The following is a 22,432-nucleotide window of genomic DNA, read 5'->3' on the forward strand; positions in this document are numbered from 1 at the left end:
TCAGGCCAATCACATCGTGTATAGAGAGGGTGGGCGGGGCTTATGGCTGCTGCTGATGCTGGCGAACAGCGGTCTTCTGGAAGACTTGGAGTTCAGCTTTTCTTTGAGAAAAGAACAAAGAACGGCATCAAAGTCATTCTTAAAAAAGGAAGATGTGTTTGGAGTTTAAAGTTTAATCTATCAACTAGCTCTGCTGCCTTCTTCGTTGCTCTGATTGGTTGTAGCGCTGTCCTATTGCATGCAGAGAGAATTTGAAAGACCACCGTTTGCCAGTCGTACCAGTGGCGAGTTCCCAGACCCAACATCTGGATGTGGGTCTGGCTTGTCAGGCTAGGGGTACTTGGCTTAAAAAAACAATTCAAAGGGGGGGGGACATTATTGAAAAAAAGTTTGAGAACCACTGCCATAGTGAACATCATTTCTACCTCGGCCCCATCCTTTTGGGATTAACAGACCTGATCACAACATCAACATCCTCTAAGATGCTTTTGTGTCTGAATGGGAGCCAATCCCTGCAGCCAGGTTCCCAAAATCTGGCCTGAAATCCTGAGAGTGGATGCCGTTAGAGCGGCACATGCTCTTGTTCCTGCTCGCTCTCTTCTTTTGCTTTTCAGTATCCGTTTACATGAAAGTGACGTTTTGCTCGGCATCAGTTGTGGAGTCTGGATTTGTAACGGGTTCATTATTACGCTGTTCTTCCCACGGAGGTTTTTCCTCATGTTCCTCTGATTCAGCGACACAACAAACATGACATTAATCACAGATTCGTTCAGCAGAATAAGAACATAATCCTGCAAATGAAGTTATAAGTAAAGTTACTCTTGGATCAACAAATGAATGATGTAATTTGGTTTAATTAATGGACTGTTTGTTGGAGCAGCTCAGCCGGAATGCGTTTGAGTCAGTACCCTTTAAATTAGACCTTCTTTACACCATTATTAATGAATGTTTTTTTTTTTTAACAGCATTGTTTTGAGACATTTGAACTCAATTAGTCACATTTTCAGAGGAACCACTCGTTCTTTATTTGTTCAGCGAAACCCTCCCGACGTCATTTTGACGAATGGCCGTCCCCCTGCAGGAACGCCAGTCGAAACCACGGTCATCAAATTTCCATTTAATAAATGCTTAGAAGGTCCGCTCTTGTCCCACAGCGCTCGTACGGGAAGCTCGGCGCTCCCACTCTCCCCTAATCCAGCCCCCACCTGGTTCCAATCTCGCTCCGTTTGTGGGCCTTTATCAAAGCCAGACCCTGTTAGGAACTGGTTTTATCTCCGTGTTTCCCCCTTCAGTGTATCTTTGATTCAGATTAAAGAACCCCTTCGGGCGGAGGGGGGGGGGGTGGAGCCACTCCAGCATGTGTCCAGCAGGTAAATGGTTTGTTTTAACACTTTGACTCGGTTAAGTATTCATCCATACACAGAAATGAAGCGACCCGTCATAAGAACAATAGAAAAGCTACTAAAACAAAAAAAATAAAAAATTGATAAATAAATAATTGATTTAAGATGTTGAAGAAAATGCAATTCTGTAAAGCAATTACAAGTAGAAGTTTGGAGGTTTAAAATCAGATTCCTAAAAGGTCCAAAAGGTACAAGTGTGTTGATTTTAACAGGGTTTCCGCGGAGGGGGGGGGTCTTAAAAAGGCCTTCAAATCAAAACATTTAAAAAGTCTTAAATTCCCTCAAGTATTGTGTTCTAGGTCTTCAATTAATTTTAACCGGTTTCTACAGTACAGGCCAAAAGTTTGGACACACCTTCTCATTCAATGTGTTTCCTTTTTATTTTCATGACTATTTACATTGTAGATTCTCACTGAAGGCATCAAAACTATGAATGAACACATATGGAATTATGTACTTAACAAAAAAGTGTGAAATAACTGAAAACATGTCTTATATTTTAGATTCTTCAAAGTAGCCACCCTTTGCTTTTTTTGATAACTCTGCAAACCCTTGGTGTTCTCTCAATGAGCTTCATGAGGTAGTCACCTGAAATGGTTTTACCTTCACAGGTGTGCTTTGTCAGGGTTCATTAGTGGAAGTTTTTCCCTTATTAATAAAATAGCCCCCCCACCACATCATCACATAGCCTTCACCATACCTAGAGATTGTCAAAAAAAGTAACGTGGATGGTTCCATACAACGCTCTTCACAAGTAAAATAAATGATCAGTTCACTACTTTCACTGAATTTGGAAGTTTTATTCAATTTTATAGCATTTTAATTTTTTTTTTTATAAAAGAACGTTGAAAAAAGTGACAAATGTCGTGAATAAAGCTTCAAAAACATGAGAAAAAAAAATTCAAATAAAGTGATCGACAAAGGCATTGAATAAGTGACAAAAAAGTGACAAAAATGTCGCGAAAGCTTGAAAAACGGCAGGAAAAGTGACAAATGTCGGGAAAAAAAAAAAGACAATAACGTCAGGAAAAGCTACAAAAGTGTCAAAAGAAACGACCAAAACTAATAGTGACGAACAAACAAAATTTGTGTTTTAAATTTTTTTACCCAAAAAAATTAAAAGTTGCACGGTCGACGGGAAGACAACACAAGGGTTTTTTTTTTTTTAAAGTCAAAATTAAGACTTTTCAGTAGAAAAAGTAGTAGTAGTAGTAAAATTAAAAGCAGTTTTTCCAAGTTCAGAGCGAGCTCGTGGAACATGAAGCAAAAGCCGGTCAGCAGACAACAGTTTATCAGTGCGCCCGAGTTTCCATATTAGGACACACGGATATTTAGTTTGACTCAAAGATCACTTCACGGTACAGCGTGTCATCGGCTTTTATTTACTCGGCAAACCCGTTGTGACTTTCTCCCGATCAGATAAGCCTTCCCCACAGTCTGATAGCTTTGCCTTCCTGCTGCTGTCGTTAATGGAAGGGGGATGTCGGCGGTAATTGACCCAGGCTGCAGTTGATTAAGCCGCTTCACGTCTGGTTTGTGATGCTGCGACTGGAGCTGTGTTTTTTTTTTTTTCTTCACACAGTAGCAGTGAGTGCGTTTGTTAACTGGGAGCAGGTTGCCTCACGGTGATATCTGGCTCTGCTGGGAGACCACAGCAGAGAGACACAGACATGTTAACAAGCAGAGGCCGACCGACTGCAGCCGCCCGCCGCCGCGTCACTCCGGTGGTCACCGTGACAGCACGGAGCCGAAACGCTGCTCATGTTGCTCACAAGTCAGACTCATCAGCTCAACACCTCCACCTGCCTGTAGCTGCTGGAAACCTTCTCCAAAAGCTGCAGGTTTGGGGAGAGAAAAAAAGGAATAGCAAGAAATCAGCGTTTTATAAAGATGTTTAAAATGCTTCTTTCTTTTTTTTTTTTTTTTATTTGTATTTTTGGATAGTTGTTCTTTTATTCTGTCCTATTTATTAGGCCTACTTCTTGTATATTCTGTATGTATGCTGTGTAGGGCTGCACAATTAATCACAATTTTATTTAAATCGCAGTATGGACTAGTGCAATATCCAAATCACAGCAAGGCGAAATATTTGTTAAAGGCAAAATATGTGTCGAACCATTCATTCTAAAATGAAGCATTGTGGAGCTGCAGAGATGTCCCGGCCTACAAATCCTATCCTACACACTACAGAAAGAATCTTTGTCTTGGTACAGATTCTCGCAAAAAAAATCACACTTTAATTATCTTTATTTTATTTTATTTTTTGTATATTTTTAAATGAGAATAATGATACAAAAATTTAAATTCCCTGCCATATCCTGAATCACATCGCAATCGCAATATCAGTCAAAATAATCACAATCAGGTATTTTCCTCATAACGTGCAGCCCTAGTGCTGTGTGTCTTATATCGTGCTGCTGTAGCACGGACATTTCCCAATTTGGGATGAATAAAGTCGATCTAATGTGAAGTTTGCTAATGTTATCACACAGAGAATTCCGTGTTATAATTTCCGTCTAATCCTGACTAAATGGCAGGCGTGTTGGAGGCTGTTGCTGCCGTGTAGTTCCAACTGACAGATGATGTAATCCAGTAAAGAAAGTAATCCTTACATTATACAAAATTAATTAATTAATTTAGATCATGTATTTTTTTCTTTTTTAAGGACGCATGTTCCAGTAGAAAATAAAATATACATTATATTTTGACTAAATTTATTCTATTCTATTATCTTGATAAATATTGAATATTAAAATGGAAATAACATGTTTTGCCACAAATTAAAACTCAAATATACGTCACCGTATTTAGATCTTTCACATAAGGACAAATACATTACCACAATATAAAAAATACTCTCATGCGTATTACACTAAAACTACTGTGTGGTATATTCTGTTAAAAACAAACCGCCAATTATGACATTATATATGTATATTTTAAGAAAATCGTGTTTCTTCACAGTAAGAATTAGGGAAATTAGGATGTAAAAGAAAATACAGTCAATGTATGTAAGTAATTACAAGTAGAACTTTTGTTCCAGGAGTTTAATCCATGATGGCTTTGGGGGGGTCTGGGAAACGCTGTTCCTTTTTAAAAGCTGCCCAAAATGGAAGTAATGAACAGACAACACGACTAGGCCGGTCACGATAACACATTTACCTGGACGATAATTTGTCCCAGAAATGATTGCGATAAACGATAATATTGTCGTTCTGAGACCATTTTCATCTGATATAATGATAATGGCATAATAATCCTGCAGGTACACCTTTTCAAACTTTTATTTCTAAAGAATATTTAACACTGGAACTGGAGGACATTTTAAATATCCACAATAAATGAACGAAACAACAGAAACAAAAAATAAAATGGACTCTCAGTGTAAAAAATGTACTTGAATAATTTCCATTTAAAAATGATCGAGGTCGGGCGCCTGGTTAGCTCACCTGGTAGAGCGGGCGCCCATATCTAGAGGTTTACTCCTCGACGCAGTGTCCCCCTTTGCTGCATGTCATTCCCCCTCACTCTCTCGCCCCTTTCAAGTCTAAGCTGTCCTATCAAAATAAAGGCCTAAAATGCCCCAAAAATAATCGTAAAAAAAAGAAGTGTATTCAAGAGTAATTTTTTATTTCTCATGTGATTTATTGATTTATTGAATATTGCGACAGGCCCAAACATGACATTGTTTTGTAAATCTTTACAATAGAGCTGGAAAATATCACAATATTATATCAATATCAGGATGTGAGACTAGATATCGTCTTAGATTTTGGATATCGTAGTATCGTAATATGGCATAAGTGTCTTTTCCTGGTTTTAAAGGCTGCATTACAGTAAAGTGATGTCATTTTCTGAACTTACCAGACTGTTGTAACTGTTCTATTATTTGCCTTTACCCACTTCATTATATCCACATTACTGATGATTATTTATCAAAAATCTAATTTTGTAAATATTTTGTTAAAGCACCAATATTCAACACTACAGTATCGTTGCGGTATCGATATCGAGGTATTTGGTCAAAAATATCGTGATATTTGATTTTCTCTATATCGCCCAGGCCTACCTTACTACATGAAAAATCATTTAAATGTGAAACGCACTTGCTGTTTTATCTCATCACCAAAATTTGAAGATTTTTCTGCATCGAGTACTTTTACTTTAAATACTTTAAAGAGTAAAGTATTTTTTTTACTTTTCTTGTGAAGCTGTATGTTTTTATTATTGTTAATGTTAGTTATTCCAGATGCCATGCTCCTGTGTGTGCAGGCGGAGACGTTTGCCGTGGAGAAGCTGGCCCGGCTCGTTCCCTGCGAGCACCAGGAGCTCCTGGGCACCGCGCTGCGCCTCCTGCTCAACCTCTCCTTCGACACGGCGCTGCGCGGCCACATGGTCCAGACGGGACTCCTTCCCAAAGTCTCCTCGCTGCTCGGTGAGCAGTCTGCTTCCTATTTTGTAGTATTTTTGGGGGCTTTTCTGCCTTTAATTTGACAGGACAGCTACAGTACAGGCCAAAAGTTTGGACACACCTTCTCATTCAATGAGTTTCCTTTTTATTTTCATGACTATTTACATTGTAGATTCTCACTGAAGGCATCAAAACTATGAATGAACACATATGGAATTATGTACTTAACAAAAAAGTGTGAAATAACTGAAAACATGTCTTATATTTTAGATTCTTCAAAGTAGCCACCCTTTGCTTTTTTATTAATAAGGAAAATAATTCCACTAATTAACCCTGACAAAGCACACCTGTGAAGGTAAAACCATTTCAGGTGACTACCTCATGAAGCTCATTGAGAGAACACCAAGGGTTTGCAGAGTTATCAAAAAAAAAGCAAAGGGTGGCTACTTTGAAGAATCTAAAACATAAGACATGTTTTCAGTTATTTCACACTTTTTTGTTAAGTACATAATTCCATATGTGTTCATTCATAGTTTTGATGCCTTCAGTGAGAATCTACAATGTAAATAGTCATGAAAATAAAGAAACACATTGAATGAGAAGGTGTGTCAAAACTTTTGGCCTGTACTGTAGATGAGAAAGGAGGGGGGGAGAGCGAGAGAGGGGAAGACATGCAGGACATTGTCACAGGTCGGATTCAAACCCTGGACCTCTGCGTCGAGGCATAAGCATGTGCGCCTGCTCTACCCGCTGACCCAACCCGGCCACAGCAGTCTGTTTCTCCAATGATCCTAGCAGGGCTGAACCATTCTTGGTTTTCAAATCAAAAATGCGATTTTATTTTAATTTTTTTCTTCAAAGAATGCGACAAGCTAATCGGGAAGATCGCGATTAATCGAATGTGAAATATGTAGTTTGAATGTCTGTAACATTTGGTTTAACATTTACAGTTTTTTTTCACAAGATGAATGCTGGAATAATGTTACATATCACAGATTCCATGTCCCACGCTTATTCACCAGCCTGTGAAAATTCAAAGTGTCTATATAAGAAATATGGGTTTCTTTTTAACCAAATGACCCCAAAATAACATGGACGGTTCCCTACAAAGCTCTCCGCAAGTACAATTAATGATCTCTACTTTAATTGAATTTTGAGTTGTTGTATTCAATATTATAGCATTTGAAAAAAGTTTCCAAACCGTATTCTGACATAACTTTGTCATACACAAATAGTTGATCATCCATCAACATATATTCCTCTAATATTTGTCAAAATAATTTATAATTTCAGCTTTTTTGACTCAAAAATTTGATATAATTTCCAATAAACCAAGGTTTTTTGGACCATGAATTCCAAAAATAGCCTAAGTAACACTAGTGGTAATAAGTCGGTGTTAGCAGCGTGTATAAGGGTCAGAAAAAGTGTCATAATCATCAAAAAAAAAGCATCGGAGAGGTGGTGATTTTGTATTTTGACCGGTAGTGTTCGGTCGGCAGGAAGACTCCACGAGGGTTAAAGGAAAAACCCTTCTTGCGGGCCATTCATATCCTTGCATAATAATAATATAAAGTGGTTTTGATGGTGTTGCATGTTATAATGCTCCATGACATTATGTATCTGTTACACAGGAAATATCGAATTTAAGCTAAACTTGGGGGAAAAGTAAAAAGAGAAAAAAATTGCAAATCAAATTGTGATCGCAAATTACAGTGGCTTGCATAGGTTCATGAACCCACGCTGAAGTTGACAAAAAAGAGGAATAAAAAAAAAAATCATCTTTTGGAAATTGATCTTAATGCATTAATTTAAATGAGCAAAAATCCAACCTTTAAGGACACTTTCTTTGTGAATGAATAATGTATCGTTTATAAATAAATAAATGTTCTTCCTTAAAATACAGGGGGCATAAGTCAGTACACCCCAATGTTAAATTCCCATAGAGGCAGGCAGATGTTTATTTTGAAAGGCCAGTTCTCTTTCAAGCATTCGTTCGGTATCTCACATATGGGTACGCCTCCCTGCATATCCCTCAGAAGCACTTTCTCACTGCGCCAGCTATGATTGGCTGGCCACATCTGACGCAAGACGCACAAGGGGCGGTCCTCTATATAATCCACAGCCCGTGCGTCTTACCGTCATTCAGTTACCTCTTCTCGCTCAGAAGCGAACACCGTTGATACTGCCAGGGTCTATGCTAACTGTCCATAGAGCCGAGCTCACAACTCGCTCGCCGGGCGCTGGTCCCTATTCGGCGGTATTCGACAGATAGGCTTGTTCCCAAACAACTATCATAACCAGCCTGTCCCCAAACAGTGGTTTACCCTCAGCCGAGCTCGCTAGTCCCCAAACTGGAGCTTGCTGAAATAGCTACGCGGCTAGTTTACCCAAACATTAGCCAGCGCATCTCTAGCTGCAAAGCTAACACACCTAGCTAGCTGTAAAGCTACATTACCTAGCTGCGAAGCTATAAAACTAGTGCAACACGATTTTGGCCAGTTTCCAAACTGCATTTGGTGTTAAGCTAGAGTACATGGCTTCCTCTCCCGCCACGAAGGAAGCCATGCTAGCGCGGGTGTGCTCGTGCGGGAATAATATCTCCGCGAGGGACACTCACCCCTGCTGCAACGACTGTCTGGGGCTGAAACATGCCCAAGAAGCGCTGGCCCCGACGGGCTCTTGTGCTCACTGCGCTCGGCTGCCCATAAAAAGTCTCCGTCGTCGGCTTGCTCGCCTTGCTAGTTTGACTGACCATGACCCCATGCTGGCAGAGCTCACCACAACAGACGGTCAAACCAAGAAGCCCCAGCTACCACGAGTGCAGACTGGGCTGAGCAGATGGATGAAGTGGCTCCGCTGCTCGAGTACAGCTGTGCGCACGGGGGCTGCGAGGACACCCTCGATGCAGAGCTGCATTCCCTCGACTGGTCGGACAACATCCTCTCGTACGACGACGAAGATGATCCGTTCCTGCCGGCCTCAGGGGCAGCGATGCCCGAGACCCCATATAGCCTGAGCACCGAGGATGCGAGAGGCAGCGATGGGGGTTCCCCGGCTATCGGCACGAGCCTTCACGAGGTGTGCAAACGTGCTGCAGACAAGCTGGGAATTGCAAGGCCCAGCGCTCCGCTTGAGAAGACCGGTTCCCGGTACGAAGGCAAGCGCCTGCCAAAGGTGAAGAGTGCGGAGAGACAACTGCTCCCCCTTTTCCCGGAATGTCTAGAGGAAGCTACCCGCACCTGGCCGAAGCCCTTTTCGTCAAAGAGCCCGGTTCAGGGGGGAGCTACGCTGGACTCGGAGGAGTCGGGGCTATCCAAGCTGCCACCTGTGGAACCGCTGGTTGCTCACCACCTCCACCCCAGCCAGAAGGCTCTCATGGCACCATCTGCTCCTAGCTTCCCGTCGAAGACCGATGGGTTCCAGTCATCCAGTCATCCATGACCGACAAGCCTTACAAATCTGTGGCCCTCTGAGTGCGATTTCTTAACGCGTCATCCATGTTGATGGCATACCAGGCTTAGCTCCACCGCGCAACCCAGGCCTCCAGCTCATCCCAAAGCTGAAGGCGGCGGCGCGTGGGCCAACAAGCCAGCTGCACCAGTGGAACAGCAGGGGAGCCAGCCAGTGCCACCTCGCTCACGACCGGGCAAGAGGGCCAAGCGGGCAACCTAGCTCGCTGCCAGGAGAGGGAAAGCGTGTCCGCCAGACACGCGCACCTCTCCCACAGCGTTGGGGCCAGTCCCGGGAGCCTGCCGTTGCGCCTCTGAACCCAGAATCGCGGGACACTGTTCTGTTTCTAACACCCCCCTCCACTGTCAAAAGCACAAACACATTGTGTTGTTCAAAGACAATAAAATTGTGCCCATCAGTGCATCCAGGCCGAGGGCCGAGGGCACTGCATGCAAAAGATTATGTGTTGCAAAACATGAAAAACATAAACAGCCTCAGGACCCCGTAGCGGGGCAGGCTGTACATGTACTCGCGGCTGCCGCGGTGCGGTAATGTTGCTCGCCGCAGAGGGGAGGCAGCATTGCTCCACCTATGGCGCCGGATCCCTCAGTGGGCTCACTCGCGGAGCGGGTGCACCACTGGCGGGCGTGTGTGGAATCAAACTGGGTGCTCAAAACTATCGAAAAAGGGTTCAGACTCCAGTTCGCACATTCTCCTCCCCGTTTCTCGAAAATAATACATTCGCAGGCATTCATTCAGGTAGTACCTCCAGCCCAGAGTCAAAGCGGCTTCTACTCGAGGTACTTCATCATCCCCAAAAAGGGAGGGGGTATGAGGCCTATATTAGATCTAAGAGCGTTAAACAGACATCTAAGACAATACAGGTTTTGAATGCTGACACATGCAGCACTGCTGAGGTTTGTGCGCCCGGGGGCTTGGTTCACCAGCCTGGACCTAGCCGATGCGTATTTCCATCTGCGGATTTACGCCCCTCACAGGAAATATTTGCCTACAGAGGGGTGGTGTACAAGTACTTAGTTCTACCCTTCGTCCTGTCACTCAGCCCTTGTGTTTTTATCAAATGCACGGAGGCAGCGATGGGACCGTTCAGGGTGAATGGAAGCCGCACATACCGAACACCTAATGACACGTGTCATTGCTGGGGTTCAAGTTCAATTTAAAGAAAAGTACTGACTCCTACACAGTCAATACATTTTATCGGGCTGTCCCTAAACTCATTCACAATGAGGGCTCGCATATCTCCAGACAGAACAGAGGCAATGTGCGCATGTCTCGCACTGTTTCGCAGGGGGAATTGTGTGACATTACGGGATTGCCACAGACTTCTGGGTCTGATGGCATCAGCACTGGTCGCCCTTCCACTGGGCAGGCTATATGAGGGGATTTCAACGCTGGGTAAAGAAACTCTGTTTAGACCCTCGAGTTCACTCGCGCAGCCGTATCTTTATATCAGCGGACTGCGCGATGACGCTGTGTCCATGGAAACGGCCACAATTCGTGACGCAGGGGGTGCCGCTGGGCACGATATGCGCCAGGAAGGTGATTACCACAGACGCGTCTCTGTGGGGATGGGGTGCCACCCACGAAGGGAGATCTGTGAATGGCCAATGGAATGTAAACCTACGCTCCGCTCATATCAATGTCCTCGAGCTTATGGCAGTTTTTCTGGCCCTGAGACATTTTCTGCCATATGTGGAAAATACTCATGTCCTGGTCAGAACGGACAACACGACGGTAGTGGCTTACATCAACAACCAAGGGGGCTTACGCTCCCCACAACTACACAGGCTAGCACACAAACTGATCATTTGGAGCGATGCCAACCTTCTTTCTCTCAGGGCAACGCATGTGCCCGGAGTGATTAATCAGGGGGCGGATTTGCTATCTCGGGGTCACCCTCGCTACGGGGAATGGAAACTCCACCCGGAGACAGTGAAACAGATCTGGTCGCGCTACGGGCGCCCTATAGTGGACCTGTTTGACTCCAGAGAAAACACACAATGTCCTCTATATTTCTCTCTGAACGATGCGCAAGCCCCGCTGGGAGCGGATGCGCTGGCGCACGAGTGGCCACGCGCCCTTCTTTACGCATTCCCACCGTTAGCTCTGATAACCCCCACCCTAGCCAGGGTGAGGGACGAGAGTTTCATGGTCATTCTGGCGGCCCCGAATTGGCCTCAAAAACACTGGTTAGCGGAGATAACACAAATGCTTTACGCACAGCTGTGGCCGCTACCATTCCGCAGGGACCTACTGTCTCAAGCACGAGGGGAAATCTTTCACCCAGAGCGCCTGGCACTCTGGGCTTGGCCCGTGAGGGGCTAAACTTGACGTCTTGTGGTCTGCCTGAAAATGTTATAATGACTATTCAGAGTGCAAGAGCTCCATCCACGCATACTTTGTATGAAGCTAAGTGGCGTGTGTTTGAAAACTGGTGCACGTCTATTGGGGAAGTGTCCTTTCAGTGTTCAGTAGGGATTGTGTTGACATTCCTTCAAACTTTCCTGGATAAGGAAAAGGCATTCTCCATGATTAAGGTATATCTGGCCGCTATATCTGCGTGTCATGTGGGTTTAAACGGTAAGGCGGTGGGATAGCATCCCCTGGTCTGCTGATTCATGCGTGGAGCGCGGCGCTTACGCCCGGTGTCAAAATCGTTGTCTCCCGGATGGGATTTGCCACTGGTGTTGGAAGCTTCATCGGGACCACCGTTTGAGCCCTTTTTGGAGGTGGGTGCGAAAATGCTTTCACTTAAGACGGCACTGCTTTTGGCGCTAACTTCAGCCAAGCGGGTTGGTGATTTACACGCCTTATCGGTGCATCCATCATGTATACAGTTCGGCCCGGGGGATTCTAAAGTCTCATTACGCCCGAACCCGGCATACATTCCTAAGGTCATGGACTCCTCATATTCGTGCCTTCCCTTGGAGCTCAGTGCTTTCTGTCCGCCACCAATCGCGTCGGAGGAACAGGAGCGGCTGCATACGTTGTGTCCTGTGCACGCTCTGAGAGCGTACCTGGCTATGACACTGTCATTCAGGAAAGCGGATCAGCTGCTTGTTTCGTGGTCGGGACCTCACAAGGGTAAGCCTATCACAAAGCAGCATTTGTCACACTGGATTGTGGAGGCAATCGCCTTGGCCTATTTGTCTAAAGGGCTGGAATCTCCTGTTGGTCTACGTGCACATTCAACACGGGGAATTGCCACGTCGTGGGCCTTATTTAAAGGGGTGTCGATACAGGAGGTGTGTGCAGCGGCTTGCTGGTCGTCCCCAACAACGTTCATGAGATTTTACAGGCTCGACGTTACTGCGCCTCGCCTGGATCACACTGTTTTGAGTGTGGAGTCATCCGGGACGCAGAATACGTTGGTATGATTGGAAAAGGTCACGTATCACCGAGGTTGGCTTGTCCGACAATACGGGAGTAAACATATCCCATATGTGAGATACCGAACGAATGCTTGAAAGAGAACTTAAGGTTACGACCGTAACCCCGGTTCTCTGATAGCATGAGTGAGGTATCTCACCGGACCACCCTTCTTGCGTGGAGCGAGAAGAGGTTGCTACCTTGAATGACGGTAAGATCAGATGCGTCAGATGTGGCCAGCCAGTCATAGCTGGCGTAGTGAGAAAGTGCTTCTGAGGGATACGCGGGGAGGCGTACCCATATGTGAGATGCCTCACTCATGCTATCAGAGAACCGGGGTTACGGTCGTAACTTTAAGTTATTTCATGGATCCAGGATACTATGCATCCTGATGAAGTTCCCTTGGCCCCCCCACATCATCACATACCCTTCACCATACCCCCACATCATCACATACCCTTCACCATACCCCCACATCATGACATACCCTTCACCATACCTAGAGATTGGCATGGGGTACTTTCCATAAGATCATCTCTCAATGCAAATCAAACCAGCTATGAGGCTAACTGAAATAAACCCATGCCAATCTCTAGGTATGGTGAAGGGTATTTTTTTAAGGCATTACGATCAATTTCCAAAAGGTGTTTTATTTTTTTTAATTCCTCTTTTTAGTCAACTTTAGCATGGGTGTGTAAACTTATGCAAGCCACTGTATGTCAGAAAAATCGCAATTAGATTTTTTCCCCCCAAAATCATTAGATTCTGGTGTTCCTGACTGTGTGTGTGTGTGTGTGTGTGTGTGTGTGTGTGTGTGTGTGTGTGTGTGTGTGTGTGTGTGTGTGTGTGTGTGTGTGTGTGTGTGTGTGTCAGGGGAAGCATTATTCCAGGTTTTCACTGACAGAAGCCGACACATAAGAAACATCTGTCCCGAGCCTCTAATTTGTTATTTCTGAGGCGTGCTGCTACGCGCAGGTGCAGCTTTTCCACGGCGCCCCGGCCTCGAGCTGCCTCCGGTGACCGTTACGGTGGTGACCTCCTGAAAGCCGCGGAGCGTGCGATTTGGTGCGTCGTCTCGTCCGCGGGGGGTTCAACGCGTGACACGGCCAGAAGCATCTCCGACGGGGCCTTTTTGAAGCCTCTCCGGGGGCGGCTCGGGTAACGGCGCATAATTAATATGATATATTTGTTAGAATAACATGCCAGAGCCTCTGCACAAATGTTGTTTTTGCAGGAGTGGGCCGGAGAGGTGGAGAGGTCTTCGGAGATTTAGTGAGGGCTGGGTTTTTTTTCTTTTTTGGTGCTCATGCAGGAAGTGAGGCGCACACATATTATAACCTAACTCTGAAATATTACGCCCGCTCACAGTTTTGACACTGTTGAGTTTGCCTGTGTTTGCGCATGTGTGAAGCGCTGTGAGCCGACGGGCCATTAATCATCCGCTTTCACTGCCAAGCGTCCTCTTCTCACCCACCCCCCACCCACCCCCCAAAAAGGAGGACTCGTCTTATCTCTGGAGAGAGAAGGCGGAGGAGGCAGCCTCCACTCTCTCCATCCGGGCCCGAGCCCAGGTCACGGCCCCCTGATGATAAGATGAAAGTAGAGAGAGAGAGCCTTCACTTGTCATCATCAACACTCCCCCATCCCACCACCACCTGAACTCAACAGAAAAGTACAAGATTCCTCTTTGTCAGCTGCGTCTTCCAGCAGGGCTGGGCGATACGGAGAAAATCAGATATCATGATATTCTTGACCAAATACCCCTTCTAGGGTTGACAACTGGTGCTCTAATAAAATATCTTTCACACTTAGATTTAAGATAAATAATCACTGTTGTAGATATAATGTCTAAGTGGGGAAAAGGCAAATAATAGAACAGCTAGAACAGTCTGGTAAGTTCAGAAAATTACATATCTTTACTGTAATGCAGCCTTTAAAACCAGGACAAGACAACACCTGTCATATCACGATATTACGATGTCCAAAATCTTAGACGATATCTAGTCTCATATCACGATATCAATATAATATCGATATATTGCCCAGCCCTATCTTCCAGTTTTCGTTTATGCGTTGCAGCCAGTGCAGAAACAGTCCGTTAGTTGATCAACCGAACTTTGTAACAGACTTGGACCGTGATTATTTTCATCTTTTTTTTTCTCTCTCTGAAATGTTGACTGTCGTAACATTGCAACAAAAACAAACAGGGAGACTTTTCAGTGGGGGGGTGGGTGGGGTGGGGTGGGGACCTCCTTTATGTTGCGCGTGATGTCTCCGAAAGACCGAACCCAGCTTGCTTATTTATCCATAAAGCGCAATAACAGCGGAGCGGCGCGCTGTCCGCAGAGCCAGCCCAGACGCCTCGAAATGTGTGCGGGTGTAATTTTTACAAAGGTTAGGCGCTTTTAAATCAGGCCGGGGTGTAATTGGAGTTTAGCTTGCCCAGTAACTGCCCCTGAACAGTCTAGTTAATTCCTAACAGCTCCCCCCTCATCTTCTCTCTCTCTCTCTCTCCTGCCCCAACACGACCACTGTTTTGAACATTTAATGGCATCTCTCTCTTCGCCCATAAAGGATCCTCCGTGTTCCTACCAGCAACTGTGTGTGTGTGTGTGTGTGTGTGTGTGTGTGTGTGTGTGTGTGTGTGTGTGTGTGTGTGTGTGTGTGTGTGGGAGCGTGTGTGTGTTTACACGCAGGTTGAGGTAAAGGATCGCTAATGAGAAGCACATGTTCTGGCCAATGGCTGGCTGCGCTGGAAGGTCCAGAGCAGCGAGCAGCGTAGCTTTGACTTATTAAAAGCAGTAAAATTGATGCTTCCTCCTGTTTTTCCCAATTAAAGCTAGCAGCCGTCTCTCCCTCCTGTGATTCCAGGGCTCGACCGAGCACATCTGGATCTAATACTCGCCCCCGATAAGGCTCCCTGTTTTCGGCCAGTGCCCCGAACATGGCTGGGACCAGTTTTAACTGGACCTGAGTGAAGCTGGGGGGCGTTACAGGAGGTCTGTCGGGGGTTCGAGTGAAGAGCCTCTCTCTTAACACTTCTCTTAATGAAAAGTTCCCGGGTCAAACTCTGGTCTGAACTCTATTAATTCTCCCCCCCCTCGCCCCAGCTCTGGTCAGAGGTCAACATCATAACAGTCCCGGGCTCACCTACAGTCTAACACCCAATCCATTCTGTCTTATCTGCTCCGCGCTGCTGCCCAAGCATCAGACGCTCACAGACCTGTAGTGACCGGGAGTGTAGTCATTTTATTGGACAAATATTAGAGTGTCAGTTCAGCCCAAATTACAATTCTATCCATGCAGATAGTTTGGGATGTATGTGCCCAGGTTTTAAGGTACCAGTTTTAGATCTTTTGCTGCACTGTATTCCAGTAGTGAGGTAAATAGTTAGTGAATAGTCTGACATTATTATAACATCTTTTAAAACTGAATTAACCAATATCCTAATGTTTACAGCAGATCCATTGACTGTATGTTATATATAAGGCGTTGCTTTGTGAGGTTTTCAGTTTGGTCCGCTGCCTCCCAAGTAGCAAAGGAATTATTAATGCAGCTTTAAAAAAAAAGAAAGAATTCAACATGACGGTGTCTTTCCACAAACAGTGTCCCGGTTCCTCTGGATAAACCACAGAGCTCACTGTCCACAGTTTTCTTTGGAACTGCTTTCTCCCGAAGAAAAAGGTCCCTGTGTAAAGTGTTCCCACTGAAGTCTGTGGAGTGTCCTAACTCATAACTGGCTCGCAGTTTCTCGACGGAGAAGAGAAGGCTTTTTGTTATTTTGTTATAAACAAATCACCACGTGCCGATCCAAACCAACAATGTGTTTTTAGTCCTCTCAACACTGTCTGACTTCCCGTCTGTGTCTCTCAGCTGCGGGCCCATTGGTTCCCACTGAAGACGTACATTAGGGCTGCTCGATTAATGAAAAAAAAAAAAAAAAATCCTAATCTCGATTATTTACCATGATTACTCGTTGACTTTTGGAAAGATGTTGCATTTATTGAAGTTAAAAAAAACAGTGAAAACACCTTGAACTGTGAAGTTTCCCATCATACTTGTCTTTCCTATTCAGAACACAGAGCAAAATAAGAGCTGTCTTGATAAATGTAATGTGCAAAATAATCGATTTTTCTTGATTACGTTGTTTTTGTGATCGTTAGGAGCCGAAATCACAATCAAAATTCGATTAATTCCACAGCACTAACATACATCTCTCAAATGTAAAACAACAACTTCCTATTCTTTTTCTTAATAGGTTGGTATTTACACAATCCTGCCTGTCATCACTCATTTTAAATGACAATCTAGCTGATCACACATCGACCTGTATTAATGTTGATCTTCTCATAAAGCTGTGATTTGATTGATGACTAAGTGCAGCACAACAGGAGCTACTAGGGCTGGGCGATATGGAGAAAAATCAAATATCATGATATTTTTGACCAATTACCTCGATATCGATACCGCAACGATACTGTAGTGTTGACAATTGGTGTTTTAACAAAATATGAGATTATATGAGATATAATGAGATTTTTGATAAATAATCACCAGTAATGTTGATATAATGACTAAGTGGGTAAAGGTGAATAACAGTCCTTTAAGTTCAGAAAATGACATCACTTTACTGTAATGCAGACTTTAAAACCAGGAAAAGACACTTATGCCATACTACGATATTACGATATCCAAAATCTAAGACGATATCTAGTCTCATATCACGATATCGATATAATATCGATATATTGCCCAGCTCTAGGAGCTACTGTTCATTTGGTTGTCTTCTGGCTATCACACCGTGGACAAACCATGATTTGTATGTGTTTATGACAACAGACAACCGACACAATGTGAATCTGAAGAAGAAAACTGTGTTTAAGTATGGACTGTCTGTCCGCTGCTCTCCAGATGCTTGTCTCTGTGATAAACAGAAAAGATTGAACTGTTTTCCTGTTGTTTAGGTGTGTCACTACCCGATGTGAGTCGAGTGCAGATGTGAGTCGCGCATGCGTCACTTTGCGACAAGTAGCCTACGAGATGCTAACGATCAGTACCCAGTAATGTCCTAATACAGCTGGTCACTGTAGTTTTAATGATAGCAACAGAAGGAAATAGTGCATTTGTTGGGGCCTATTTTCAGCAGCGGATTAATCCCCATTTGATGATCTTGTGCAGTGGTTCCCAAAACTGACACAAATTAAAACCACTGATTTTTGCTTTTAGATATTAAATCGCAGAAAACCCATGACCAAAATAGTCACACTTTGTGTCACTGTGTTACTTATGGATGGAGTTATAGTGAAAATAAATGATTCCTCTTTTTCCACTTTGGGAACCGCTGCTCTAGTGAGTATTTGTGGCAGCAGGACGATGTACCAGCATTGAGTCAAAAAAAATGTTGTGTTCATGAAGGAAGATAAAAATACAGAATATTTCCAAATCCATCCTGTTCCTCATGCTGTTGAGTAGCAAAAAAACTTAACTCCGTTCACTTCCATCGTTTTGGGGTGGAGGCAGAAATCCAGATATGTCACTCACACCAACTTGCACAAGTAAAGTGAGTAATAAAATAGAGTTTTGTACTTGTGGATAACTGTTCTTTTGAACAGCATTAAAACACATGCCTTTTCTCAGCCAGTAGCCTTCTGCAGATCCACATTTAACCTTTTTTTTTTTTTTTTATATGTTTTTGCTACCCGTGAGACACGACAAACTGAAAAAACTGCAGTCGCCCGCACCGAATGCCGTCTGACTTCCAACAGGAATCGCTGTTTTAAAAAAGCCCATTCAGCTCATTAATATTTTTCAAAAACACACGGCTCTCCCTAGATGTGGTCATTGGCATCCTGCGGAGCGTTCCGGCACAACTAGTCATTCATCCATTGACTTCCCTCCTTCCCCGTGTGTTTACGTTGCAGCTGACGAGGCCCAGAGACAGCTCAGCATGTGCATTCTGTACCACATCAGCGTGGACGACAGATTCAAGTCCATGTTTGCCGACACAGACTGCATACCGCAGGTAAGACTGGCTAATGTATGCCGCCAGCAGACCAAGACAGACACATTAGCATCGGCAGCTAACGGCACCGGGGAATTAATGCATGAGAAACCAGAGCGAGAGGGGGGAGGGACACGCGCCACATCTGGAACCCCCGCCAAAAAAAACAAAACACCAGAGGACTGCTGCTCAGTCTTCCCTCTTGCTGTGTTGACAACTCTTGTTGTTGTTTTTTTCCTCTTCTCTCCTTCTCTTTCGTGAAAACATCCTCGCACCATTTCATAATTTTCTGTGTCTTCTCCACGTGTTCGTCTCTTTAATTACTAAACTAGAAAACATCAGCACAGAAACAGAATTGTTTGCCCAAACTGAAATAAGATTTGTAATCCTAAAAAAAAGACCCCCAGGCTGGCTTCTTTCAACTTTCGATCACAACAGTTCTGTTGAGTTACTCTCCCTCCTGATTGAGTTGACCCGGTCAAGTCGCTCCTCTCATCATCGGCGATTAGCTAAATGTGCGTTGTGTTTGTTTGTTGAGATTGGGTGTAAATGTCGGCCAGATGTGGGGGAGGGCCGGCTGTCTGTTCAGAGGGTGGTAGAGAGGATGCGGGCTAGCAGCATGACCAGGAAGTGACCTCCGACCCCGCCCTGAGGCCCGATCACCCCCCCACCACCCTCCTCTACCTCCCATTTCTCTTAACGCTGTCCATCCATCTTAGTAAGTCCACACTGAGCTAAATGTGAAGTTGCATCCATCCATCTTTTGCTCAGAGTTGCACCTTTTTTCTCTCCGTTTTGACCTTTTTTCTCTCCGGAAATGGACAGATATGAAAATCTAAAATGTGAAATACCTGTTTCTTCTTAATCCTCATAGATTGGTATTTATAAAATTCTAGGAAAAGCACTGCCTTTCATCACTCGTTAAATGCCAATACAGCCGTTTACATAACCTCTAAAACCTCGACAGATCTCAAATGTAAAAAAAACAACAACTTCCTATTCTTTTTCTTAATAGGTTGGTATTTACACAATCCTGCCTGTCATCACTCATTTTAAATGACAATCTAGCTGATCACACATCGACCTGTATTAATGTTGATCTTCTCATAAAGCTGTGATTTGATTGATGACTAAGTGCAGCACAACAGGAGCTACTAGGGCTGGGCGATATGGAGAAAAATCAAATATCACGATATTTTTGACCAATTACCTCGATATCGATACCGCAACGATACTGTAGTGTTGACAATTGGTGCTTTCACAAAATATGAGATTATATGAGATATAATGAGATTTTTGATGAATAATCAACAGTAATGTGGATAAGTGGGTAAAGGTGAATAACAGTCTGTTAAGTTCAGAAAATGACATCACTTTACTGTAATGCAGACTTTAAAACCAGGAAAAGACACTTATGCCATACTACGATATTACGATATCCAAAATCTAAGACGATATCTAGTCTCATATCACGATATCGATATAATATCGATATATTGCCCAGCTCTAGGAGCTACTGTTCATTTGGTTGTCTTCTAGCTATCACACCGTGGACAAACCATGATTTTTATGTGTTTATGACAACAGACAACCGACACAATGTGAATCTGAAGAAGAAAACTGTGTTTAAGTATGGACTGTCTGTCCGCTGCTCTCCAGATGCTTGTCTCTGTGATAAACAGAAAAGATTGAACTGTTTTCCTGTTGTTTAGGTGTGTCACTACCCGATGTGAGTCGAGTGCAGATGTGAGTCGCGCATGCGTCACTTTGCGACAAGTAGCCTACGAGATGCTAACGAGAGACTTGTGTAATGTTAGTACAATAAAAATGGCCCTACATAACGAAGTTTGTTCACTGCTGGCTACAAGTTAGCAGTCAAACTCAACAAAGGCTGTCACTTGAATGCAATAGCAATATGCTGTAAACAGTTTAAATCTGAGCAACTCACATCGGCACTCGACTCACATCGACGAGGTGTTTGAATGTGGACGAGATATCTTTACGAAAACGACACGAGGAGCATCATTCTTACTCTTAATAAACCGTCATTCCATTTAGCCAGCTTAGTGTGGACCCAGTCTCCGATTCAGTGGTTCATTTTCATTTTATGTAGGGACATTATTCCCCCCCCCTTAATCTCTCTGAAACATGGACAGATTATGAGACATTATTTCCTCGATTATTGCCAACATGTAAGAGTTTTGAAAAAACCTGGAAAAGTTATGGAATTTGAAAAATGCAAATTCCAGGCCTGGAAAGGTTTTGGAAAAATACAAAGACCCAGAAAGTTTTGGAAAAGCCACACACAGCATAATAATATGTTTAATTTACGAATCCCACTATGAACCACATAAATAGTTTATAGTTAAACCTCTGAGGGTCAACTTTAACACAGATTTTTATTCTTATTGTATAATGTTCCTGACATTTTCAGGAACACATAGTCATGGAAATTTGCCAAAAAGTCATGAAAAGGTATTGGTTAAAATACGAATAAACCCTGTAAGAGTCTACTTTATGTCATTTTGCGTCCCTTTGTATTGGTTTGCTTCTTTTTTTTAAGGGTCATTTGTACTTTTATATTGTTGATTGATCTGTTGATTATTTCCTCGATTAATCGATGAGTCGTTTGGTCTCTAAAATGTCAGAAAATGTGGATCAGTGTTTCCCAAAAAGTCCTCAAAAGTCTTGTTTTTGTCCACAACTCAAAGATATTCAGAGGAGAGAAGAAACTAGAAAATATTCACATTTGACTAGCTGACATCACTGACGTTTTTTTCCATAAAAAAATGACAAACCCAATCGATTGTTTATGAAAATAGTTGGTAATAAACGTAATAGTTGACTGACTAATCGATGAATCTTTACAGCTGTGGTTTGTAGTCGCTACGTGTACGTTAGGTAATGCTTTTGTGTTTGTGTCAGTCGTTTAGCGTTCATTCTGTGTTTCATGAACATTTAGTGAGTCGGGGCCCCCTGACCCTGTGGGGGCCCCGGGGCCTGTGCCGGGTGTTCCCGTTCAGTAATCCATCCACGCCCTGAAGCCATAGTCCCAACTAGAACCTCTTTGTCCCACATATCAACATGTGTCCCTAGAGCTGGAACTACTCCAAATGTTTCTGCACAATTAATTGTCTCAGAAATAATTGCGATTAACAACATCATTTTCTCTTTTTCAGTCAAATTAAAACATATTTATTCATATTACTTTTTATTATTACATATATTACCAATCCAAGTTTTGACTGAATCCCAGGATACGTCTTTTTGTTATATATCACTGTCATGTGACCCAGATAATGTAATAACACAAATACACAGCCTATGAAGTAAACAATGCCTCTTTATTATCATAAAATGATGTCTTTTTTGTATCTATGAACGTGTATAGGCGGTCTCCGAAATTAACTTTTTGACTCACCGCCAAATTGAATGGTCCATGAAGAAATCCACCGGCCAAGCGTATTTTTTACTAGCAAAATAATTCATATTTTTTGTGTAACATACATCACAAAAACTTTCTGTTTGGTATTGAAAGTCCTGCTGGTTTATCGTATGTTTTCATGGTTTCAAAGTAGCTGCAGCTTCACCAAAATTACAAATTAAAAATCAGAACCATACCCGCCATGTGGCTAATAACCCTCTCGACATTTACTCGCCAAACGGAAAAGAACATGCTGCGTTTGGCGCTTGGCGAGTGTTCATTTCGGACCCGGTGTATCGGGTCAAGTGAAAACAACCTACAATTGAAATAATAATAAAATATAAAGTCTGACC

General features: G+C 43.5%; 1 protein-coding gene across 1 annotated transcript in view; it reads left to right on the forward strand.

Moving 5' to 3' along the window:
* kifap3a (kinesin-associated protein 3a) overlaps positions 1–22,432 on the forward strand; it is a 70,871-nt gene that overhangs the window by 15,207 nt on the left and 33,232 nt on the right. The window contains exons 10-11 of the mRNA XM_028587599.1: positions 5,676–5,838; positions 18,576–18,676. Coding sequence (XP_028443400.1) covers positions 5,676–5,838; positions 18,576–18,676 — 264 coding nt within the window. The remainder of the gene's footprint in view (positions 1–5,675; positions 5,839–18,575; positions 18,677–22,432) is intronic.

Source organism: Perca flavescens, chromosome 9 (genome assembly GCF_004354835.1).
Source record: "Perca flavescens isolate YP-PL-M2 chromosome 9, PFLA_1.0, whole genome shotgun sequence".
Taxonomy (NCBI): domain Eukaryota; kingdom Metazoa; phylum Chordata; class Actinopteri; order Perciformes; family Percidae; genus Perca; species Perca flavescens.